The sequence below is a fragment of the Haliaeetus albicilla genome, chromosome 5 (genome assembly GCF_947461875.1).
Source record: "Haliaeetus albicilla chromosome 5, bHalAlb1.1, whole genome shotgun sequence".
Taxonomy (NCBI): Eukaryota; Metazoa; Chordata; class Aves; order Accipitriformes; family Accipitridae; genus Haliaeetus; species Haliaeetus albicilla.
Window position 1 is genome coordinate 38667416 of NC_091487.1, and position 25991 is coordinate 38693406.

Here is a 25991-nt window from a genome sequence, read left to right on the forward strand (position 1 = left end):
GGCGCACAGCAGGTCCAGAGCTGCAAGCATTCAGAAGTTTAACTTTGTTCTGTGTTTTTCAGTCCCTTCTATGAGCCCATGGCTCATGTTTCCATGGCGTGCGGCAACTTCATTTATCTTGCCAGAGCCATGGCAGAAGAGCAAGAGATAAGGAGCTGGTCAAGTGGTAAAGCTTTCCCTCTGAGTATAATAATGATAATTATTATCAATAATATATTATATTATAATGATATATATAATTTTATTATTATAATGATAGTTCTCTGCCAGCTTTGACTTCTTTCTTTGGCTTTAGGAACCAAACTGGTACCAAATTGCTGTGACCATCTCTACTGGAGGCAGTGCCCTCTGCTTCAGGAGAGGACTGGGGTGGGATGGGCAGGTGGAGGTATTAGAATTGCTCTTGTGGATCAGACCTTTCGGCCTGTAGCCCGTCGCTAACGGTGGCTTTGGAGGAAGGTGCAGGAATCCCCAGGCTGCACAACTGGAAAGTGCTGCCCGGAGAAGTGTCTTCCTGATCCCTCTCAGTGGAGGCTTTCTGCCCAGAAGCAGGAGGGTTTCCTGGGGATGTTCTCATTATTCACAGAAAGGCCTTATCCTTTCCAGATTCCTCATGAGCTCTTGTCCTCAGGACCACACGAAATTGATTAACACAGCAGTGTTTTATACAGTGTAAAAAGGCATTCTTTATTAATTTTCATATTATTGCCTTTCACTTTCTTTCCAAATCCCTCTTTTCTCATATCAGAAAATATGTACAGAATAGTGCAACATGTTTTCTTTGTCATTTACTCTTTTGAAACCTCCCTGCTAAACTTGTCCCCATTTTTTTCAGCTGCTCTTCAGCATTTTTGAGCGCTGCAGAGATTTAGACCAAATTTGAGCTAAGTCAGATATCTCTCCCCTGTACATCTGCCTGCAGGGTAAATGCAACCTCAATTTTTGAAGAGAAGAGGGACTCTCCCAGGGGCATTTTGAACATGCAAATAAGCTATAAGTGGCACTCCTTTAATCACAATTTTGAGGACATGCTCCAGTAAATTAGAGGCTTGGTTTTACAGAAGCTGTGATATTTTGTGGCTACTAGACAGTGTTCATCAGACCATACCTAAGGCTAACTGAGCAGAACAAGGCACATTTTAATGTGACGTATATGAGGGAAAAAAAAATTCAATTTCCTTTGTATTTACAAAGGTCAATGGAAGGAGACTTTGCCAGGACCTCTGCTTAAAAATATCTCTAAAATTTATTTCTGCTCCGGAGTGCTCTCATAGACAATCTTTTGCCTCAAGAGTCACTTGGGGATGCTAGCCTGTGACTCTCCCTGCCATATGACTTAGTGTTACAGTGGAAACTCTTCTTTTCTGGCTTATGCCAACATGGGAGGAAAGAGGGTGCCAGGGAGTGGATTGCAAAAATAAGCTTTTAGTTGCTCTTAGCCCACATGAAACACCCTTAAAGAAAGGAGCAGCTCTCTTTCAATAGGTTGACTCCAACACATGGGCTAGATAGAGCGCGCACAGGTCAAGATGCCAGAAGGCTTTGGCTGTGCTCCTGTCTTGGACACAGACCGCCGTCCTGTTCCCCTGTGAGTAAATGGTGCTATGGTTTGCCTTAACACTGGTGTGTGCACGCTGTGGTAAGCTGCAAGCACAAAGCACTTGAACTTGGCACTTAGTGTTAAGCACTAGCTCTTGGCTACGAGCAGAAGTGAGGCACCTCACCTTAGGCTTAGATGGCAATAGTAAACTCTTCTGCTCAGGTAGCAGCTTTAGTTAGGTGGAGATTTTCTTGTGCTGCGAACCACGACCTTTGTTCTAGCAGAATTTATTTCCTTTCTTAAAGGTTCTTCATCATTAAGGAAAGTTTCCTGCTCTACTATGCTGAGAGTGAGAAGAAGAGTTTTGAAAGCAATAGATACTTCAATATCCACCCCAAGGTGAGCAACATGTGCATGGGAGAGGGGGTTATTCTGTCTAGCTTCTCCTCCCTCCATGGGCCCAGCAAGTGAAGAAGAGATAAGTCACAAACTTCTCACAGATCCAGGGAAGCCTCAAAAAAAGCAAGAATCATGTCAGTACCTCTTCAGGCTCCTTAATGATTCAGCAGGTACTTGACTTTAATTTTTTTTTTTTGCCTGATGGTAGATGTATTCCCTTGTTTTCACGATCTCCTAATCAACTAATCTTGTTGAGAATACTGTTGGCAAAGCCAGTGGCGGGGCTAACAGCTTTGGTTGCTGCTTGTTCCAAACCTGTACTTGCGCTCGTGAGCAGTCGCAGCCAGCCCCTGCTAACCCACGTGCCCTCAGCCCCAAGCAGCAGCCTCTGTAGCTCCGCCGCCTGGAGCTCTCGTGGGGGGACTCTGTGCTCTGAGTCGCTTTTATCTTCTGTAGTCACTGGAGGCTGATGAAGCCCATGTGCTTCCAAAGGTGCTGATTTCACCCAGCCTGGTTAGGGGCAGCAGGCCACCCATCTGTCCCCACACAGCGTGTGTGGGGTGTTGACCTCCTGGTGGTGACTGCGATGGATCCACAATCTCCCCCGTGGTACCGCACTGTGAATCTGCAATGCCTGCCCCCGTTGGGAGATCACCTCCTCCTTGATAAAAGAGCTCCTGCTTCCATATTCTAGCTAGCAGCCTTCCCTCCGAGCCAAATGCAGGAGAGCCATCTCGACCCCCTTTCAGATACCAGTTGGAGGTCTCCTGGTGGGGGTGGGAGGCCCTCTGCTTTTCAGGAACTGCGTGTATTGCCCCTCCTGGGATAGCCAAGGCAGGGCAGAGGCCCACAAGTGACCAAGGGTGAAAGTTCAGCTCCGGGTTAGTTAATAGTTACACTTGATATTGCTGACTGATTGGAGCGCTCTGGTTTATCCCCAGGGTGTCATACCCCTGGGAGGCTGCATCGTGGAACCCAAAGAAGAGCCCAACATGCCTTATGCCATAAAGATCTCTCACGAAGACTTCCATGTAAGTAGATTTCTTTCCTTCTCAAAAAAACCCCAAACCCCACAAAACATTTTATTGCTGATGACCAGAGCTGGATTGGCAGTCTTTCCCACCCCACCAAGGTATGCCTACCCTCTCTGGGCGGACTGTCTTGAGAGAGAGCGTGGCTTAGCATCCTAAGTCCTCTCAAGGCTTTGCTGCTGCTCCTGCTTTGACAACCAAGAAGGAAACTTGCTCTTTCTGACAGCAGGTCTTATGATACTAGCAGACCAGTGGACAGATACTCAGGAGCCCTAGAGCTCACGTTGCCCTATCATTTTATTCCTACCATGACCGCTTGCCGTGTGCATCTCTTCCCAGTGTGTGGTAGGCCTGGGACTTATTTGTTCCCACGTGGTGCCTCCCATGGAGGTGGAAGCCTGCGGTGGGCTCTCCTCTGCCATAGCTGTGCTAGCTGTGTCCAGTTCATGCCCCGAGTGCACAGAGGCACGTAAGGCACCAGCCTCTCTAATCCAGGTTTTTTTCCCCTCCCCTCCCCTCTTCTAGGGTAACATTGTTCTAGCAGCCGAATCAGAGTTTGAGCAGGCTCAGTGGCTGGAGATGCTACAGGAGTCTGGAAAAGTGTAAGCTTCTTTCTATTCCTTATTCTCTTTGATCTGCTCTGTAGACGTGTAAAGGATAAAGAGGAAGAAGCCTGACTAGAAGGACTACAGGGAGGCAGACAAGCTCCCCAAGACTATAGGGAGACCTTCACTTGCCTCCTGGACCCATCCTTTCCCTAAACGAGAATGCTCTAAAACTGACACAAAGCTTCCCACCTTGCTGTGCAGTATGGTATGCAGTATGGCTCTTTGCTAACAACCCCAGGCTGTCGTCTGTCAAATGCTGATATACTGAGTGGCATCTGCTCTCCCTCTCTCTTGCCTCGGAGAGTTGGGACCTGGGACTGAACGGGGGCTCTCCTGGTCGGTTTTGTGTGGGAAGCAAGGTCTGCAGGCTTGACAAAGGTGGGGGTCAGAAAAACCTCTCTACATCGCAGATGTATGAATTTGGGTTAAGGTAAGAGCAGAACAGGAAAAGCACAAAGCTGGTGAGCAGCTGCCCATGTGGCTCTACGCCCCGCTGGTGAGCTGGGACTTCGCCAGCCCGTCCCTGCTCTCCTGAGCAGTACCGGTCACGCCGAGATGTCAGTAACAGCCCTGATGTGATTGTGTGACCGTGGGGTGCGCATCCCTTCTGCCTGGATCCTAGGGCGCTCAGGCCACGCAGCAGCAGGATTTGGCCTCTCAAGACAGTTTAATTCTGAAATGCGGAGGCAGGCTAAACCCCAGGGGAGGAGGTGTTAGCAAGTCATTTCCAGCCCACCTACAGGGTTGAGAGGGTTTGATTGCTGTATGTGTACAATATTGAGTTCACAGTCTGCTGAGAATGCTGGAGAGATTTCCAGTTTGTCGGCCACCAGCTCTGCAATCCCTCGGCACCCAGGAGCCTGACGGTGCAATGAGCAGCTCTCGCACAAAACCACAGCAGGCTCTTCCTAATTCTCAGCAGATGCAGGAAGAGGTAACACTTAAACAGGGATTTGACTTTTGCAAGCCAGGTAGAAGCTTTCAGAGTCTGTAGAGCAGAGCCTACTGTTCAGCTGTGAGGCTCGAAGCAATGAGCACTTTGCTCTGCCCTTCCTGGCTGCATTACAATGTATGTATGTGGTCTCTTGTGACTTTAGGGACAAAAGATGCTCTTTCAGGCAAGTTTAACTTGTAATACCAGTGTGTGCGTGCATGTGTGCATGGTAAAGGGTGTCTCAGTTAATTCCAATGCTATGAGGCTGAAAATGTTCATTTGTAATTAATGGAGAACACAGTGTTAACGTGGATCAGCCCAAGCCAAGCTTTGGGCTGCTGCAGTGAGCCTGGCTTTGGTGCTGGAGCAAGCTGTTACCTCCAAGGTACTGTGTGAACTGCAACACAAAGCTGTCCATTAAAGCTTTGTGGGTACATGAGCCCCACGGGACACAAGACCCAAGGCAGAGGTCTGTCACCCACTCAGCGTGAGCAGGCTCAGCCACTGCAGAGGAAGAGGAACCCTTGGATTTAGGCCTTGAATAATTCAGAGTTTTTTCTTTGATAGCACAGGTCTGCACTCACCTTCACCAATGTTAAACATAACTATTGCCAAGGGCAATAATTTGGGGGCCAAATTCATCTTTCAGGTGTGTATGGGAGGAAAGAAACGTTGGCTGCACAACTCAAGAGGGGTTTTCATAAGCAAGCCCTGTGTAGCTGCTTATTTCACAGAACCAGCCTTTTTTCTAGTCCTTGCTTCAATATTCCAGCACTAGTGTTTAAAACAGGAGCTAGACAGTGGCTGCTATCATACAGCAGACTTCATGCACCTAGCTGAAAATCTGCCTGAGGCACCCCCTTCCCTCCCCTCTCTGCTTCTGTTCTTGCATCAGAGAAGGAGGGTGATGCAGCTCCAGTGCTGGCCTCATCAATGCTGATGAGAGCCTGCATGGGAGGAAAAGCACAGATTATGTGATTTATGTTAGCAGGGTCAGGTTGGGAGCTAAGCAGCAGCCAGGAAGGTATGCCATGGGCCAGTAAATTGATCTGCAATGAATAGGAAAGCTAAGAGGACCCAGCGGAAGTCTTCTAGGCAACCTGTTTTAGTGCCCTGTTGTTCCTAGATGGAGATTGTGTTGCCGATGGCACTGCAGCACTTACAGTTTATTGTGATCATCCTACAGACTCCCTCGTTATTTAAAACCAACCAAAGGAAAAAAAAACCCCAAATCCCAAACAAAAACCAAACCACCACCCTCAAAAAAACTCATCTCCATAGACTGAGATTTTGTTAGGTAGGGGAAAGAGGAAAAAATGAACCCAGGATGGGAAGCATCCTCTCTCCTTTGTTTCAATTTTGTCTGCTGCCTCTTTACATCTAGGGCTGGGTGGTGTGTGTGTGTGTGCCTGCACAACTGCTTATTACCTCCACCATCACAGTCTGCTCAGTGATGCCTTCAGCTCTTCACTCCTTTCCAAGCCTCCCAGTTTGATAGGGAAACCGCTTATTCAATGCAGAGGGGAGCTGATGGCCTCTCCACCCTTCTAACATGTTGTGGCTTGGACTTATCACACTTGCCATATCTTGAAAGCTTTTCAGAAATGCACAAAGCCCTGACTCCCGGCTAGCCAGGCTCTTTTCCCACCCAGAGAGGCTTTTGCTGCTGCTAGTGGGGGAGAGGGGCACATGTGCACTCTCTATGTCCATAGCAGCATTCCCTGCACTGGTTAAAAGTAGACTTGGTGGGCAACAGGGGGGAAAAACCAGGTAGCTTAGTACATATGTCCTGTGGACCACGAAGTGCTAAGTGTCTCCAAAAATTGGTTGTGGATGCTCCCGAGGAAAGTAAAATGCAGGCAAAGCTGGAGAGATGTTCCCAGTGCTGCAAAAGGACTGGAATAGGCAGTGTTTGAGCTGTAGAGCAAATGGAGATACTATACAGCTTTGGGGTTGGGGTTTTTTCAGAGGTATATTATAAAGGCGCTTTCTACTTGTCCCAAGAGCCTTCCTGACCCTGTGCTTTCCAGCTCCTTAAGTATTGTGGCCTTTTCTGATGAAAACTCACTTGGTAAGAAGTACAAAATAAAAAAAGCACTTGCTGGCCCCTCAGCTAAAGTCATAGCCTGTACCTCCCCCCTGCTGCAGTTACACACCGGCACTGGTTCCAGCAGATAAAAGGAATAAAAGCTTAAATGCTACACAGTCATATAGGTGCATGTTCTAAGTTACAGAGCAGTGAGTGTAGTAACCTTTGAGTTACAGACAGGGAAACATCTTGTTAGGCTGGGGAAGGGAGGGAGCACTGAAAAAGTGAATCTAATGAACAGACACCTTAAAGCCTACAGCCATTTTGGAAACCCTCCAAGTAATCATACGATAAACTCTGTTGTGCAGTGTCGTCCCCCGTCCCCCCTCCCCCAGCTGTTTGCTGTTGCTTCCTCTGGGATCAGATTCATCCTGTATCAGAGAATGTTAGTGGAAAAACACATTCACACCCACATGTTCTCACCCAAGACGAAGATGTCTACCTGTGGGCAAAACATCACCTTTTTCATTAGCATTCTAATTTTCTTTGCACTTTAGAAATATCCTAGATGCTTATTAGCTGAAAAGAAACCCAGCTGTCTGCAAAGGGCACAAGGCAGTGCTTGGGCTGCTGGAGCTGTGAGCTGCCTGGTCCCTGGGGTGATGTGTGTTTAATATATCTGTCTGGCTTTTGTAAGAGACGAAGTACAGGTTGCCTTGAAATTGTTTTATAAGAGGTTGCCAACTTAATGGTTTCCGAAAAGCTACAATTTCAAATGGCTCACAAACAGGCCTGGTACAGGAAGGCTTACAGTTATTTAATATTAATAAGCTCCCTTAGGATTTGACAAAGATGGCAGAATTTCTGGGCAGCAATTGCTGTTCCTGTATGTGCATCGATATAAATAGATTGGGATGAATTTTATGTATGCATTTTAGGTATTTTATGTGTGTAGGTATTTTTTTCTAATGGAACATGAATAGAAGTGAGCAGCAAACTCCATTTCTGATTCTGTTTTTGATTTGTGTGTCATTGTCCGTGGTATTTAATATCTGTATTAAAGCCTACTCTGCCCATCAACTCAATCAGTAATGGGCATCTGCTACACAGGCCTTTTTTACAGCTTAGTTTCATAATGCGTTCAAGAGAAATTGAGATTCTCTGGCCAATGGTCCTACACATTGTCCTACATATAACACAAGGTACTCTTTGAATGTGCCTCCTTCCTTTAACTTTCCCTACTTGGCAGCATCTTATCTGGCTTTTATCTCTGGTTCTTCATTGTTTTTACAGGGAGAAGCACTTAACTCACAGTGTAGGGCCAGACACCAAATCCTAGCGGCTTGCAGGGTTAGCAGAGGAGGGGTTGATTGGTTCCAGGATGGATGATGGATACCAGAAAGGCTGAAGATAGAAGCCTGTGGGAAAGAGTCAATAAATTGTTAATATTTGAAGGGGAAAAGTGGCTATAGCAGCAAAATATTGGAAAGGCTGCAGAAGATAATGTCACTGGCAGATGGGAAGTAAGCTGAGTTAAAAGCTAAAATCTGGTTCTAAAGTCTGTCGGGATCCATTTAACGGGTTCCAGGTACATCCTATTGCAGTTGGAGGCTGTGCATGTGCTGGGTTGGTCTGGAGAGCCCTGAGACTAAGCTCAGTGTAGAAATCTCCAAAACACTGGAAAAAAACATTTGAATAGCTGTGCAGTGTTGATGTACAGCTCCTGTATTTAAAAAAAAAAAAATAAATTACTGAATGTCAGGGAAATTTCTCCAATTCATTTGTGGAGAAAAATTTAGAGAATCCCTGTCCCAACTGACAAGAGTCCATGTGTTTGAATTCCTTGGTAGATTGCTAGGCTGAGTCCCCTACCTCACTCTGTGGGACCCTTAGCTCTCTTACATCGTCTGCTTTGTGTCTGCTCTCCCTAGGACCTGGAAGAATGCCCAGCTGGGAGAAGCCATGATCGAGAGCCTGGAAGCCCAAGGACTGCAACTGGCCAAGGAGAAACAGGAGTATTTAGGTAGGAAATTCTTGCTTCCAAAACCCATAAACCCCAAAATAGCCATTTTACTTTTCTGGGGTTGTCAGTGTGGTCAAGCCAAGCAGTTACAGGTTTTTACTGTTGACTTTTACTGGATGAAGCTTTTGAGTAGTCAGAAGCTGAAATTCAGGTTTTGAACGGGGTCAAAACATGAAAATGTTAAGGTAGGATCTGGGTGTCTGCGTGGAGCCTGAAAGAAAGAACGTGCTTTGGCCAGCATGCTGAGTCCTACAGCTCCTGACGGTTGGACTGTACAAATATTTGCTGCCCCTGAGAAGTTTGGATGTGCTGATTTCAGCTGCTCACCAGGCAAACAGCCAATACCTTTGTCTCCCTGAATTGCACAGGACTGGTATTTCTGAGGCTGATTGCAGCTTTTCATGCATAAGTTTTCCTCCTCTAGCTGGTTTTTTTGGGCTTTCTCTACTTGGTCTTTGCATTTGCTCACACTGTTCATATTGGAAGTGGGAGCATTTACGTGGGTTTGTTTGAGCTGTCTAATGGCCATGGCTAATTTGTCATTGCTCTCTCCATGGGCAATGGAGAGAGAGCAGTTGCTCCAGATGAACATAGAATAATTTAGGTTGGAAGAGACTTTTGGAGGTTATCTAGTCCAATCACCTGCTCAGAAACCAGCCTCTGGATGGCAGTACCTTGGGTGCTCTGACTGCCTTGGGAGGTCCAGCTGCCTCTTCCCCACATTGCCTATAGCAAGAGGTAAGGGAGTAGCCTTTTTTAACCCAGATGCCTCCTAAGTTAGAACATTCCCTAAGGTGTAAGAGCCCTTCTGACTTGGGGGCTGACATGTGTGAGCCCAGTCCCTTGTCTGGACAATCATGTGCTTTAAACAAGTTAGCAGCAACTTTGGGTGCTTCAGGTTGGTGATGCCTTGAGCAGGGGCTTGTGGTATCTGCTCCTACTCATCAAGCCACTGGAGGAATCTTGAAGAGCCCTTTGCATTTCACCATCCATGCTGACCAGGGGTGATCTCAGTATATGGTCTCACATGTAACAATGATCATAATTCAAGTATCAAGGCATGTTCATTCTGGCCTTCTAAGCGCCATTCACCTGTCTGAGCTGATGGATGGGCTCATATGTGAGGCAGGCAGGGAGGAGTGGTTCCACACCTGACAAAGGGATAACGGGGAGTGCTAAGAGGACCTGGAGAGACAGGAGGAAAATTAGAAACAGGAAAGTTTTGTCAAAACTTTATTTTGCAACCACCAGAGCAGACTAAAGAGCCTAAGAGACTAAAGAGGGCCCCAGTACAATAAAAGACAAGGTGATGGAGGAATAGAGGAATACACGTTCTGTGGCAAAAAGGAGATATTTGGAATATAAAATATGTATTTAACTGTGTTCTTTGGCCCATGACAAGAACATTTAGAGCTGATCAATTGTCACAGTTGGTTACTTTCTTTTGACAGCAATTGTCTATTTTTTCCTGTGTAACTGCTGAGGCTTCTGTCTCATTAGCCTTACCTTCAATGACCTGTGTCCATCCTGTAGTTAAGCTTTGAGGTCAGGCACTGCTCCTTGCAGCCGGTCAGGGCTCTCTGGAGGAAGCAAACACTGCTCTGGGGAATTCTCTGAATCCTGCTGGAGTTACCATCCACCTGCCCCCCAGCTGGGATCCAGGTTTCTCTCGGGCAGGGACTTTGCAGAAGCCCATCAAGCCCTGGGCTTGCCCCCCCCAGGAAGGGCAGAAAAGGGAAGGTGCCTCTCTGCAATTACAGTGCAGCTGTGCTGGGTCCCAGAAAGGAGAAAGAGGGCAAGAGTGGGAAGGAAAGGCAGCAGTGGTGGTCAGCAGAGCTTTAGAAATATAACACTACTGCTCTGGCACCAGGAGCCCTGCTGTGGGCAGGAGGTAGAGGTCTGCATTCCTCCTAGCAGTAGTAATCCTGCCAGCAGTAGTAATCTCTTCAGGTCCCCAGTAAAAATGGAGCCAGTAGCATCCTCCTCGCCTGATATGGGGAAGACTTTAATCATAAAGTGCTACACTGAATCTGACCCTGCTCCCACGGCAGCCAGGTGGCGGAGCTGAGAGCTAAACCCTAGGCTTAACTAGGAGAAATGTGTTTCTGTCTAGTTTCCTGCAAGCGTGACTAAGAGCTGCCTAAGGCAGAGCCTCTGTTTAAGGTTAGAGCATAGCACAATGTACGTACATCAGGTCACGCTGTAAGGATCAGAGCAGAGTCTCTGGTGGGCACGTGTCCTTCTCAGCAGACAAGAGCAACTGATGTTCAGTGGAACTATTCTTAACAGCTAAAAGTTTTGTGACTAAAATAGAGGATTGATTTCTGGGCTTGGCTGGGGCATCCCAAGGTGACAATAGGGAGCTGGTAGTGATGCCGAGGGGGCTGAAGGAGAGGGTGATGAGCTAGGCGGGTAGGGACGGGCGCTGAGCTGCAGCAGGAGAACCGACTGCTGCTATGCGGTGTGCGACCCTGTGCACCCACTTAACCTTTCTGTGCCTCTGCTTCTTCACGTGTGAAGCAGAGATAAGCATGTTTTCCTGACTCAGCTAGAGGATTGCAAAGGTTTGTTCGTTAATGCTCTTTAAGAACATTGAGAGGAAACCTTAGAAGGAGTACGCAGCAATATGGTGGTTTAGTTTATTAAGTTATTGGCAGGAGGGAAATTACAGAACATCCCATTAGCGTCATCTCAGCCTTTGGAGCCTCCCAGACAGATACACAGAGAGCAATAGGGAACGCTGCATTTTCAAGCTTCAAACAGTCAGTATTTCATGCTCATAAATATCCCCAGGATATAAATTGCTTTTCTCTGCATTTTGCCTTTGTGTGCGTGTGTGTTTGCAGATAAGCTAATGGAAGAAACAGAAGAGCTGTGTCTGCAGAGGGAGCAAAAAGAGGTAAGTGTTCATCACAAGCCAATTTTCGTCAGCTTCCGTGTGGCAGGACTGGGAGGTTGGGAGTTGCTGGTTTGAAGGCATGCCAGGGTTCAGGAAGGGAGGCTGCAGAGCCAAAAGAGTCTCCAGCCAACCTCTGGGCTCTGTGGATGAAGACAGGAATAAGAGCTGTGCCATGGATGGGTCCTGGAGATGTATCCCTGCTTCCCTTCCCAGGCGCTTCCCATGCGGTGTGCTTGTGATTATGTCTCCAGGAGGACCAGGGAGGAAGATCAGATTGAATTCATATTCACTGGGTTGAATTATACACTTTTTCTTTGGTAGATTCAGTAAGACTGTGGCAATCAACTTGTTTGCCTCCACAGTTAGAAAGCAAATAAACAGACCTGACATTGTCCTAGTGTAGAGATACCGTTGTGAGAAACAAGGAGCAGCAAAAAGCAATGTGGTTTGTTCTTTGGATGTACCAGAGATCGGGAGAAAAATAAACATTGCACTAGGGAAAACTCAAGAGAGCTCTCCCTTAGATGTGACTATTAAACCTTAATTTATCAAGTTTATTATTGTTTTCCAAACTATTCCTAACTTGTATTTGCGTAATATAATAAAAGTAGCTCATTCTCATATTTGCACCAAATCTATACTGTTTTTCATAGCACCATCATAAAGTTATTGCAAGATAGCTTTGCAAATGAGTTGTCCTATTCCACGGTAGGAAAGTGGGCATGGATGTAGACCACCACACTCCAATCTTGCAAACTGTCACATGCTCTCTTTTCCAGTTAATCCAAAATGACTGTTGTCCCTCTTTAGCAAAAGATGGCAATGCTGACCTAGGCTTCTCAGGCCTAGGTTTTTCCTGTGTACATTTCTGCAGAGGTAAAGTCCAAAGGTAGCTTGGACACTCCTTCAGGGCTAAGCTACTTCTGCTTTTGCAGGGAGACATCCCTTTCTGGTGAGGTAGCCTGCTGTACAACCCACAGGCATAGGGAGGGAAATGCCCCTCTCTAAAGACCCTGGAACAAATCTCTGCTCTTACAAAGCCATGCACGGTATCTCCATTGACCACAGAGCAGATGGGGCTGGGTTAGTTTAAAGGAGTTTGGTACTGATGAAGGAACGAATATATAGCTCACTGAGCTCTAATGGTCTGGTCTGCTGTGAGCCTGAAGGCTTCAGGGCAATATGTTGGGAAAGCAGCTTGAACTGTGTATCTGCACCATGGAGCAAGAGTCGTATTATGAATTTATCTGGCATCAGTGCTGTTTTGTGACCTACCTGGGCCTGCAGCAGAAGTTCTGCCTAGCAGCTAAGGCTGTGAGGAGACCTGACCAGCAGCAGGACCTTTGTTGTACTTTATCCCCATCTCCCTCCATCTGCAGTAGGTCTGGGTACAACTGCTTCCTCTAGACTAGGGGAAGAGACTGTTTCACTGCTTGAGGTTAGCTTATGGCATTCAGTGCTCTTTAAGCTTGGTTTTATTAGCACAAAGATAGTGGCAGGCTGATTAAACTGTGCAAAGCTGTAACTGTGCAGTTGTGTTTTCCTGTCCCAGTGGGGATGGGAAGTAAGGCTGAGCTAGTAGAAATGTCACACTTTAGGTGCAGCAGTGCTGGGGCTGTCACATTCCTGTCCAGGCTTTCTGCACCTGCACATGTGGGTGCCTGGAAATGGTACATGCATGTTGAGTCCAGCTTTCCCAGGGAGCTTTGGATCTTCCGTATATGTGCAGCAGAGCTGATCTGTGCAGGGAGCATGTCTGGGATTTCCAGGTGCCTGGTAACCTGACTGGGACTTCTGAATGTCTGGAAATCCTCAATCAACCTTCAGTCCCCTCTAATTCCCTCTGGACAAAAGTATGGTGGAATTGGACACCCCATGGCTCTACGTAGCTCAGGTTAAAAGTCCCGGGCATTGTTAACGGGGAAGACTTTCCTGACTGTAAGTGTGCCAGCAGAGTACATTCCTGTCTTCTCTTCTGGTCCAGGAACTCGAGCGTCTGAACCAGGTCCTGGAAGCAGAGAAGCACCGCTTTGAAGAGGTGGTACGGGAACTGCGGCTGGAGCAGGAACAGATCAGACGGTAAGGCAGCAAACTGCGCAGGGCAGGAAAAGAACATGAACTCCCACACTGGGCAGAAGTGCTGCTGTGGTGATGAATCAAAACAGTTCATAAAATCCACCAATTTTGTGCATGTAGGAAGGAGATAAATGGTATATTGAACAAAACAGGAACAGTCGAGATCTGTTTACCTGCATTTGCTATTGCTTGTGTGACCAATAGAATACAGCTTAGTTTCAATTTTGTGTTCAGGGCTCCAGCAATTTCATTTTCAAAGGGCTGGGACATGATCAAACCCCAGATTAGTTGGGGTAGCATGGCAACAGACAGGTGCTAGAGGATTTCAGAGAGGCAATTACTTCGATTGACTGACCAGCCATGTGGGCTCCAGACATCTGAATCTGGTTTTCCACCATCAGCTGAACGACACTGGGGGGATGATGAAGTTGCCTCACCAAGAGTAATTTTGTCATTTTAAGAGTTACGCTACGCAAAATATGAACAGCAAGTTTATTTAAAAAGGGAAGGAGCCAAGTGCTTTGCCCTGAGTGTTGAAAGGGCATGTTTTGCCATTGCCCTCTCTTTTTCCTTTTCTATCCCTAAATAACGTCTCAGGAAAGCCAGTGTGATTTTGCAAACCGTTTTTGTTTTCATAGACTACATCTGCTGAGATATGACTGCCCTGTCTGAGCTCTTCCAGTTGCAACTGTGGCCTTGCCCTCGCTAGAGAAGCACGCTAACAGTTGGTTTGGGTTTGATGATCAGGAGGCACAGTAAAGTTCCTGGATGCCTGTAGTGTGTTCAAGGCATGATGCTTGCTGCCAAGCTCCTGACTTTCTAGGGCCGCCTGTACCAACCACCGGTCACAGGTCCTGCGCTAAGAGATCCACAGCCTGTGCAGTCTGAGCGCAGTCTGTGGGGCTAGAGTTCCCCTGCAATAGCTATCACCCTTTTTGCTTCTTTAGGGAGCTAGAGCTCACAGCCCGCTCCCTTAAAGGAGTGGAAGAAGAAAAGAAAGAGTTGCGAAGCCTGACACAGTCCTTACAGAAAACCCTGGAGGTGAGTGACCACTTCTTCCCTCTGAGTGACAGCATTTTGGGAACAATCCATGAAAACTGACCAGGGCTGAAAGCAATGCTGTCCCGTGGAATGAATCTAACATCCACTAGCGCCAGAGTTAAGTCCTGTGCACATGAACAGGTTCATTTGGTAGCTGATATGAAGGCCAAAATCCCCTGCAGAAAAAGACTAGAAGTGACGCGGAGCCCAGCAGAACCCAACTTCTCTCAGCAGTACCAGTTGATGTGATGTAGGACAATAACAGTAAGTTGCAGTTTGGGAAGCTCAGGTTGAAGACTATCAAGTGACTTTTCACCAGACAGGTAGGCAGGCAGTGAGGGAGGCTGAGGAACCTCTATCTTGGAAGGTTTTCACAACTCGACTGTAGAAAACCAGAGCTGACCAGAACTTGCTGTGTTGACAGACCAGTTCTGAACAGGAGGCTGGACTAGAGCCTACTGGAGGGTGCCATCCAGCCAACATGGCTCTAAATCTGTGATAGCTTTCTGATTTTTTTTTTTTTTAACTGCAACTCCCTAAGTCCTGGTGGAAGTTGGAGCAGCAGAGAGGCATTCCTTATTCACAGAAGGGAGCATGGTTCCTGGGGAATCATGTACCACATAGGAATTTAGGAAACAGAGTGTTGATGTATTAAACCCTTTGCTTACTTGATATCACTCTGATGGATTGGTGGAAAGTGGCTTTTCTAAATGTGTATTGTTTGTGAAATTTCCACACAGCTGGCCTTCTGAAGCCTCAATATCATCCTTAATGTTCGTGTCAGATCCTGCAAGTTTGTTCAAAAATCTGTTGCTGATGTTCCTTTGAGCTCTTCTCCTTGCCTGCAGTTATGGGTATGAAAAAAGAACTGGAAAGCTAGGGAAGGACCATTCATGCCATGCACACTGGACCAAACACTTCACAGGAAAACAGCGTGCTATGTTCTATTGCCCCACAGTTAGAAGTACCACAGAGAGGATGCCTCTAGTTCACACTGAGGAGCAAGGTGAGGAGCAAAGGCAGGGAAGCTGCCTGCATGGGTGATGTTCTAGGGAAGCACAAGGCTCCAGACCCTGAGCTGGGTCCTTACCAGCCTACCATGTCAAAGGAGCCTGCAGGTTCTCACCCCCTTGCACAGTGAAGGCTATGGTGGAGGCTTGCTCCTCATGAGGCAGGTACGAAATGAAAACCAGATTTTGGTATTCCTGTTTTTTAACCTGAATGAAGCATGTGGATGTAATGATGGAGGGACTCAATAGGGAGGAGCCAGGCAGGAACAGGAGCAGAAGTGTTAGGCTTGGCTGATACAATCTCTGCCCTTCTTCAAGGAGCTCTCCCTGGAAAAGCAGCAAATGCTGGAGATGCTGGAAGAAAACGAGAGCCAGCTCCCACCTCCAACCAGCCCCAGCAAGGAGCAAAGCCCCATCTGGGGACTGCACTGCAGCCTGCAACAGATTGAAGAGAAGATGCAGCAACTTCTGGAGGAGAAACTCCTGGCAGAGAAGAGGTGAAATGGGGGCAGGGGCTGTTACAGTGGTGCCAGAGAGAGGAATGCAGGACAAGATGCGATCCAGTGTGAAGAGGGTGGTGGGAAAAGAGGTAGTTTTTCCCCCTCGCAGGTGGGAGGTGATCAGAAAGGGTATGGCTAAATATTTCTGGGCTCAAAATTAGGATCACTCCAAAACTGTTCCCCTGTTTATCCTGAAACATGCAGAGAGGCAAGATCCTTTATAATTTCCATTCTCGGGTGCCGCAAAAGGTAGAGGACACTTCTGCCCTGCTCAGGCTTAGTGATGCCAAATGATGTGACTATCTGCTGACTTGCTTTTTGGTTGCCAACACAAGACAAGTCTGGAAGCTTGTCTGGTTCCCATGTCAGGAGTTCAGGTTATAAATGCTTCAGAGGGGACAGAGTGAGGCAGGGCAGCTGAATTTGCTGCTGCTTGGGCTTGCTCCTTTCAAATCAGGACTTAGGCACGTGAATCCATTTGGTGTTCATGGACTTATCCATGAGAAGCGGTTGGTGCTCCTGGACCTCGTCTGGGGGTTGAGAATGTTCCATTCAAGAACTGTCCACCTGGCTTTCACCAGCGATGTCTGTGTTATTGAAGCGAAACACAGACAGTGCTCCTGTTAGTGCCTCTTTGCTCAGGGCAGCCAGGTAGTTAAGCACACCCCGTCGCGATAGTGAGCCCCTTCCTTCCTGTGGGCTGTGCTGGGGAGGGAACGGTTGTCTTCCTTTGCTGTGCCGTGCACCAGGATGAAGGAGAATGAGGAGCGGTCCCGAGTGCTGGAGGAGGAGCGGGAGTTTTACTCTTCCCAGTCGCAAGCGCTGCAGAACTCGCTCTCAGAGCTGACTGCAGAGAAGCAGCAGGCGGAGAGAGACCTCAAGGTATCCTCTGTGTATGTTGTGTATTGCTGTCCTTGGGCCCAGGGTTCTCTCGTTTTCTCTTTCAGTTCACCCTCTATCAAGTGGGAGACTTGGTTTTGGTTTATTTTGTTTTCATTTTGTAGTTGCAAATCTTCATTTGCTGTGCTTTATATCAAGGTAACACGTGAAGTTGCCGGGTTGTATCTACGTAGCACTGCCATTTATTTTCTCATTCTGAGGTCTGATTAACCCATTCAGTAAAAGTCTTTTCGTTTGCTACTGTGAAAGCGTCATTTAAAGATGGAGGGAGGGGGGGGAAGTAAAAGAGGAAAGTAGACACAATCAAGAATAAAGATTATTTCAAAGAAATGCTAATATGGACATTGCAGAACTGAGCAGAAATCTTCCCTCCTCACTTGTGCTCAGAGTATCAATCTTACGATTTGTAAATCTTCAGGAACCTCTGCATGAACTTAGGTTCAAAAGCAGAGGAATGCAGGTGAGGTACCAGCCCTCCTTTGTTATCCCAGTAATGGAAGAACCCTGAATCTATGCAAAGGTAATTGGACAAAGTATGCTATTTTATTTTAATCTAAATAATGTAAAGGTTATGCTTATTATTGGCTGTTTGACACTTAACCTCCTTCTACAAATATTTCATCCAAAAAATCCCCAATTCTTCATTTTCTTGAACCTCCGAGATTTCCTTATCCTGTAACCTTCCACTTGGCCAAACTAAAGCTAAGTTGGCCTAAGCTGTGTTATTCTCATTCGCTAAGCTACTACTGATATTATCCTTTATTTCTAACTTTTCTTGTGTTTTGTTTCTGAAACTAAGTACTGTACACCCCTTTGTGGGAACTGAGGGTTCCTTTAACTCAAGTCTGTCTCACCTGGAAAGATGTCCTCCTGTTCCTGCTCAGTGCAAGTACTTGCATAAGCACAAATTCATGTGTTGAAATACCATCTCTGATTCCACATCGTTCATACAATGAGAGGGAAGCTGTGAAAATGAAAGTCAGAGTAAAGGAGAATTACTAAAATTATCTGGACTTCTTCAAATTCAGGTTCTGTCTGAAGACATGAGGAACGACTTTTATGTTGTCGTACAATATTTCTATTGGTTTTCCTTACTGTTGTCCTTTCATTTTCTTCTGTTTGGTGGGTCCCTCAGAGACCTCGTGAGTTAGCAGGATGGTTATTGAGACACAAGCTGTTTTTCAGCAATGCTTATTCTCTTCCTCAGGCTGAGGTGAAGGTGCGCATGGATCTGGAGAAGAGACTGAGAGAAGCTGAGGAAGCATTGCAGAGCTTGGAGCAAGGCTTAGATTCTCTGGATTGCAACAAGGAGAAAGAGGAGAAGATGAAAGCAGATGTCAGTAACTTGAGAAGTAAGTCGGTCATCCATCCTCTCTACTGATAAGCAAGCTCTGAGAGAGGAAATATTTCTAACCGTCTTCCCAGACACAAAAACAAGTTCCCAAATTAGCAAAGTTGCACATAATGTGCTCTCCCAACTCCTTGTACTTCAACCACACCTCCCTTTTGCGGAACCAGAGCATGGATGCAGGCACTTGGTGTTTTGTCCTCAGAGGAGGGCAAAATTATTCCGGCCTTCCCTGCTGAGTGGAAGACAAACCTAGGGGCAGAGATGAGCAAATGCTTTTCAAATTGTCAAACAGGGAAGCTGCAGCAGAGCTATAAGGACTGCCTAGGTCTGAGTTATAGAGAGTCCTCTGGTTCCCCTCAACATAATCTGTTCTCAGCCTTGATTATGAGAACATCAGCAGTTTAAGGAGGACTGTGGTTGCTGTAGTGATGTGCTGGTAGTTGACCCAGCAGGTGAAGTTTGGATCGTTACTCAGAGCTGAATCACTGCCATCAGCCCAGCACTACTGTGCTGAGATGACTGCAGTCCACAAGTCAGGTGTAAGACTCGCATTTCACATTTCCTCACAGTTTATCCTTGTTTCTTTGCTTTTTTTTTTTTTTTTTGAAAGATGGGGCATTACCCTAGCATCTGGCTTGAGTCAGATTTGGGAATTGACATCAGCAGCTTCAATTGGGTGAAGTCTTGCTTGTTTCCCATCCTCAAGTATAGTGCAGGGGGAAGCTGTCATGAAAGTGCTGTATCTGTGCAGTTAAGGCTTAATTTCAGTGAAAGTGGACGTATCAAGCCAATATAGAAAAGTCAAAAAGTCCTGTGGCATTCTGAGCAGTGTTACATATATAAGTATAAATATATGTATAAATAGTTTTTATATATATACACATCTTTATAATTTTTATATATAAATGCATGTAAATAAAGTAAGTACTATTCAGTAGTTCCTACATCAGAGTTCTAAACTGAGACAAAAGGGCATGATTCTGAACTTCAGTCCACTGGCTCAGAGCCATGGTAAGGAAACAGAGCTAAAGTGCATGTGTTGAGCTCAGTGTTCAACTAGAGCTGAGCTGCCTGCACAGGGCATAAGTGAGTAACCTCTGGCACCGAATGTCTCCTGACACTCATTTCCAATCTTAGGTTTTGGAGGATGTTATCTTCAAAAGAGTAGAAATGTACTGATGAGCAAAACACTAGAGAAAGTGAGGGACCAGCAATGTTTTCTTTAACATCAATCCCAGCACAGATCCCTCAGTCCTTCCAAGTGTTTCCTGCAGCTCTGCCCTGCCCTTTCACGTAAGAGTTGGGATGTATTAGCACGTGAGCCCTCTGAACAGTAAAAGACCAGCAACAGGTAGGAGGACAGCAAGACTGGAATGGCAGAAAATATGCTGGTTAGACCATAAGAGGGGGAACGGGTCAGGAAAAGCAGCTTGCGTGGCAGATTGGGACAGAATAACATTGTCAGAGTTTGGACATACGGCTTTGTATGGAGCCTGTAACGTATGTATGTATGTGCTAGTATTTGCTATGCTATGCTGTTAAGAAATACCTGGCCACGTATGGCCTGGGTGTGTGTGCCTGTGACAGTGTTGCCAACACCTCCTTTTCTGCAGCTAGATTGACTGGTTTTAGAAGTCCTTCAAAGAAAGTGCAATGAGCAAGGCTTCAGACCCCTCTGTTGCAAGAGAGTGGAGAAGTTTTATCACAATATCAGAGGCTTTTGGCAGTTGAATCACGAGCAGTTGTGGGAATGATTGATGGAGAATGGATGGCTCCAGTTCTTTCTGTGATTTGAATATGCATTTGTTGGGGACTGGAGGTTTTTGTCACTTTGAACTTGTCTATTCTGATGATATTCTGGAGCTTCATGGATTGTTGTTCGTGAAGATCTAGGGAGGTGTTGAACAGCATCACCTGGCTCAGCCCATCAATGAGTGTAGTCCCTTGTGACTGGTTCATTGCTTGAAGTGTCTCTCCCGTCACTGCTCATGGTGGTGTCTTCTTCTCAGAGTTCTTTGAAGAGTGCATCCGCAATGCCGAGCTGGAGGCCAAGATGCCCGTGATCATGAAGAATTCTGTATATATCCACAAGGCTGCCACTCGTCGCATAAAGAGCTGCCGCTTCCACCGCCGGAGAGCCAGTGCGTCGTGGAATGACTGTAGGTATCAGGCAGCTTCTTACTCTCTATCCTGCAGGAGCAGATAGGTGCAGATGGGGCTGACAGAGCGGTAAGGTCTGCAAACGTGGTCCATATTTCATATTCCCTAGTAGTAGAATGGAGCTACAGAGAAACTTGGAGCTTCCTTTCCCAGAGAGCAGGCACTGAGTCTGTGTGCTGGTTGCCTGTCTCTTCATGTATGTTGAAAAGTAACTGCTGTGATGGTGCTGGGCCCCTAAAAAACCATGCTCAAAGCTGACTTCATCTGAATGCTTAATCATAGACTGAGTTAGGTTGGAAGGGAGACCTGGACATCGTCCAATCCAATGCTCAGAGTGGCTGCCTGCGAGGTTAGATCAGGTTCTACGTAGAACCCTAATTCAGGGACAGCTGTAAAGAAAAGTGTGTTTCCATGCTGTCAGCATTTTCCTCCTCTGAAAACAGTAAGGAGAAGCTGTTACAGAGTGCAATGGTTAGCTCATCCCTTGCCAGGCTCTCAGTCATGTTGATCGCATGGCTCATGTGCTCTAGTGAAGTTTTGTCTTCAGTTTGTGTCCCTGACAGAAAGTGCTGACCTTTCTGTGCTGATCTTGTTTCAGTGAAGCAGTCCCAGTCCTTCATCTTCTCGCACGCAGAAGCTGAAAACATCGAGGAGCTGAAAGAAGCAGCCAAAAGACTGAGCCGGGACCAGCACTTCAGGGAAACTCTTTATCAAATCATGAGGTCACAAAAGGATGATTCTTTGGGGGATGAAAAGTGACTCTTGTTGGGAGGGGGCTTCTGATCTCAACTTGCCATTCAGCTCCGCAAAAGTTACGCCATTGGGCGCCAGGGTCAGAAGGGAGATTTGCCTTTTGGTGGGGAAAGTGGGGGAAAGTTGTGTGTAGGCAATTCCCTCAGTTAGTGGCTTTACTTTAGTTTGAATGCTCCCTGTAGCCTGAAAGACCTTCTCTGCTGATCACTCCGGATCCGTTTGCTTCAGCTGCTTACGTTAAGCCACATTTTTCCAAGATACCACGGTCAGTGTTAAAGTGAACCACAGACCGTAGCTTAGGAAGTGCCTCTTCTTTCCTTTCCTGTCTAGTCTGTCTGCCAAACACAAGCGCTTCTGAGAAAGCCCTTTATCAGCCTATGCTCCAGCTAGTGTAACCTCCCCAGTAGGACACAGCTTACCCTGTTCTGCCCGATCCCCTCTAGGAAACGGCTTGCTGCACACCCCCAGTCAATGAGCACTTCGGTGGGGCACGTTTCCTGGCACATTTCCTGAAGACTGCAGAGTCCCAGCCTCCCAAGCACAGGCAATAATATCAAACACAGGGCAACCTCTCGATGCTACATCATTTCAAGCAAACGGTAGCAACACAAGTTGAAGACAACCTGAGGATGCTTGGATTTGGCTCCAAGGGGGATCGTGTGCAGAGAAGAGCTTATAGATAACTCAGTGGCATCGATGCAAGCTGGAGGGAGGGTTGTGTTGTGTTGACTGTGGGCAGAACATCCTGGGGCCACCTTTGCACTTTTTTTTGCATTGGGACATCTGGCTGTGTCACCGCCAGAAGGAGGAGCAGAGCTATGAGCTGTGGAAGGTATTATCTATAGGCAGATTCAGTGTGGAGGAGCCTTTTACTGAGCTCTGATGGCTTCCTCGTCACCTCTGTAAAACAAGCTGGAGGACAGGTGGGTAAGGAGTGTTCAGCAACAAAACCCACTACCGCTTGGAGAATTAAACATTGTCAGCAGCAAGCTGTCAGGGCTGCGGAGGTGGGGAAAGTAATCTCTGTATGTGCTGCAGTGAACAGCCTGTGCTCAAGGCTTTGTACTGCTCTCTGCCAGTCCTCTTAATTGCAATCCAGGCTATCATGGTCAAACTGGGACCTCTGGCAAGTCAAGGCTGGACTGGGAGAGGCGCTGTGGACAGCCGAGTCAGAGTTGGGCTTCTGGCTGGCCTCTGTCCCCTCCCGAGTGCTCACCAGGTGGTTATTGCAGGGAGGATTTGCCCTGCTTGTGGTCATCTTGTGTGTTACAGGAGAGGAATCCCTTTGTTGTGGAAACCTTGCAGCCTCTCCCACCTGTTTTAAGCAAGCAGCTGGCTAATAATTACCCATGCCATAGTAACAGCACTGCCTGGTGCTTACAGAGCACATGACAAGCAGGCTCAGAGTGATGCTGTTATCCCCATAGTATAAATTGGGAAACTAAGGAATAAACAATACAGAAGTGAATGAAGTTAGCAACAGAGGTACAGTTAGGGCTCAGGGGGTCTTAAGTGCGGATTTACCAAGGCTTTCAGGGCTGTAACCCTCATCAGTACCCCTAGGTATTACATATGTCCAGTGACACCAGGGTAGCTGCTTACCTCTCCCATGCAGACTGTGACACTGTCCAGTCCCAGGCTTTGGCTGCTGGCCACCTAAGTCATTCCCTACAAATTCAGTGCTGTTTCTAGGCAGAAATCAAGGATGAGGCTGGGAAGGGAGCCCTGGTTTGTCAGCCAGAGGAGAGGCGTTGATGCTGGGTGGAGGAGTGTACTGGGAGGATGTGATTGCTCCTGGAAGCAGTTGCTCTGGTGTGACCAGAGGAAAAGCATTGAAGGCACAGCCTGTACTTTCCATTTCAGGCAGTTGCTGACCAGAATCCTTCTGCCAGGCAGTGGGAGGTTTTATAGAATCAGAGGGTCCAGCACAGAAGGCTGACATTTTTGTGATGACAGGTCATGCAATAGGAAAAGAGAATTTGCATCCCTCCTTAGCTAATATACCTGATCCTTCTGTGGTTTTTCCACTCATGCTTGTGTGCTAGAAAGCCACAAATGAATTCTTGCTCCTACAAGGCTGAAGGGCTGTGAGAAAGCAATACAGAGCTGGTTTTCCCCTTTACACTGTCCTCACATCATCTCTGGCTACTTTCCAGTTACAAGGTCTATACTATGTGATGCTGGAAGGGACAGAAAAAGGACACCCAGGGAGGGTATCTGTAATTCAGGCAGTTAGGAAAATCACTCTGTGGCTTGTGAATGCAGCACCTTTGATCTATTACCATCAAAAGCCACAATATCAGACTTTACAGAAGTATTGTACTCAGGAGGTAGCCACATCAGGTCTTCCTTTACTGTGCATATTGACAGCAATAAAAAAATAAAAGTTATGCTAACACTAGAGTGAATTCCTGTGTGTTCTTGATACACTGTCACTGAAATGATGTTAAATTGCCTCTGCAGGAGTTGATACAAATCATTGTGACACGCTCATTTACTGCCAGCGCACTTCCTCTGCTTCACTGGGTTGCTGTGTTATGTGCTTAACATCGCTTCTCAAAGCGACTGGCTGGATGTAAAATGCTTTCACCCTTGCTACCCTCTTCCACTTTTGAAATGTGTATAAAGTTAAAGCCAGGACATATGAAAACCAAAGAAGAAATCTCCTACTTGCTAACCTGAAGGCAGTGAGAAACTCTCTGTGTAACCAGCAAGGCAAGCCCTAAGCCACCTGCGGCAAGGTGCTTGCCATCAGTTGTTCCTTGCTGCAGATACTAGTCCTGCAGAGGAATCTACTGCCCTGTAAGCTCCCTGGCAGAGTCAGCACAGAGCTGGGCCTATGTACCATAGCATCTTAATTGACTGTCGTCTTATTCTGTTTGAAAGGACACAGAGTTACTGATTTCAATGTTATCTGTGTATTTTCAATGCAATGCAGTAACAGGAAGATGGCTTATGGAGCAACCCATCTCTGTTCAGATAACCTCCACTAGTAATCCTCGGTCAGATTGCTTTCTCCTGCTGGGAAAACTGGGAATGGGATGAGAATTCCCTCCACTGAGGAGAGTTCCCTAAATTGTTCCTTCATGTCTGAGGATAGGAGAAGATACAGGATGATTTGCACCTCTAAGATTTCTCTTTAGAAGTTGCAGAACAGCTAGACTGGCTCTGAAGAGCCTGTGGCCGTTCTTCCACCACCTCCACCTTCTAGCTATCATCTGGGAACTTCTCTTCCCTCTAAAGACTTTCCTTATTGTCCCCTTCAGAGACACTTTAAAATACGAGTTTCATTTGCAGCCACTGCCAAACGTGAAGCCTGCTGATTCTTGTCTACTTTTCACAGTGTGAACGGTGGCTCCTACTAAGGTCAATTTAAAGATTAATTTCATCCTCCCCATAAGATGCACGAAGCCTCCAGGCTGTTTCAGTCCCTGGTGTAGGAGAGTGGTTTCTGCTGAAGGACAGGGCTTTGGCAGCTTCCCTGGTGCTTGCTGCCCCAAGGCTTTGCTCTTGCACAGAAGTAAATGGCAGAGAAAGGAAGGCAGCACAAGCCCCGCTGCCTCCAATATGTGCTGCTTCTAAAGCAGAGAAAGTGGACAAGAAATGGAAACTGCCCTCGAGGTCAGAAGTCAATAATAAAGGATAAATGGTTGCTGGTGCGTGTTACGCATTGCTGTGCACGGCACACAAGTGACACAGGCTGGCAGCGATTTTCAGCTACAGAGCATGGCTTGCTTTTAGCTCAAGATGGTAGGCAGGCTTTCTGCTTAGGACATGAGTGTAGCCTTAGTGGATCTCTTTGGAAATAAGATGATAGTTTTTCACAGAAATAGTCTGTTTGGAATGCTTTTCAATGCAGTCACTTTTTGTGATTACTAGAGTGACAGAAGATGGCTTGTGTTGTGTCTAGTAAGGAGAAGTTTGCTCCCAGGAAGGTGGCTGTGCTCTGAAAGTTTTGTCCAAGGCTTAGGTTCAGGTGGGTCCCGGGGCTTGCCTGCACGCTCAGTGCTCTTTTGTGCTGGTGTGACTGTGAAGGGTGCTACTGGTTTTTAGCATCTTCTACCTGATGCACTTGGCACAAGGACAATTCTTCAGTTTTTCACCTAGTCTATCCACAATTTGTTATCCACCTAGTTTGAGCGTGCCCATGAATGGGAGAAATGACGAAGCCAGAGGAGCTGGCTGTAGTCAGTCACCTGCGAGCTGGGTCTGAGGTGGCCTGTTGGGGTGACAGACAGTCACCGTGAGCAGGGCCACGTAGAACCTTGAGTTCAGCAACCACATGTGGTTTGTTGAACAACCTTCAGTGCCTTTCTGCCCACTGAGATAACATCCCTTCAAGTAACATTTACTTCTTATTGCAGGCTTAGCTCCAAAGTTAAAATGGAGAAAGATCCAAGTGAGTACTCAGTCAGGTCTGTGAGTCCTTTCTGCTCCTTTTTGCCACCAGTACTAAGTGCAGGATATGCTGTAGTGCTGGAATCAACCTTTTTTTTTTTTTTTTTTTTTCCCCCCAATGTTAGCAGATCTGGCACTTCAGAGGAAGAAAAATTGTAAAGGCCATTTTGCGGGGGTAGCAAAGGCACCTTTTGCTAACTCGGAGGTGTTGCAATAAATAACTTGGCAGGGTCATGTGTTCTTATTTTGCTATATCATGAAAAGTGCAAACTTTGCATTGCTTAAAATAATAAGTGAACACTGCTTACCCTTGAGTTCTTCTTGGCTGCACCCCTGCCT

At 46.7% G+C, this 25991-nt stretch overlaps 1 protein-coding gene across 3 annotated transcripts in view; it reads left to right on the top strand.

Annotated features, from left to right (window-relative positions):
• PLEKHD1 (pleckstrin homology and coiled-coil domain containing D1) overlaps positions 1-23750 on the top strand; it is a 31282-nt gene extending 7532 nt beyond the window's left edge. For 2 of the 3 annotated variants that reach the window (XM_009912687.2, XM_069784222.1), the window contains 12 exons: positions 1846-1939; positions 2881-2970; positions 3496-3572; positions 8473-8564; positions 11411-11463; positions 13448-13542; positions 14487-14580; positions 15909-16087; positions 16840-16972; positions 18198-18342; positions 20351-20500; positions 21100-23744. In XM_009912687.2, coding sequence (XP_009910989.1) covers positions 1846-1939; positions 2881-2970; positions 3496-3572; positions 8473-8564; positions 11411-11463; positions 13448-13542; positions 14487-14580; positions 15909-16087; positions 16840-16972; positions 18198-18342; positions 20351-20500; positions 21100-21260 — 1363 coding nt within the window. In that variant the 3' untranslated portion in view covers positions 21261-23744. Of the gene's footprint in view, positions 1-1845; positions 1940-2880; positions 2971-3495; positions 3573-8472; positions 8565-11410; positions 11464-13447; positions 13543-14486; positions 14581-15908; positions 16088-16839; positions 16973-18197; positions 18343-20350; positions 20505-21099 lie in introns of all 3 variants that reach the window. The other variant, XM_069784223.1, reaches the window with a different exon arrangement.
• The last annotated feature ends 2241 nt before the right edge of the window (positions 23751-25991 follow it).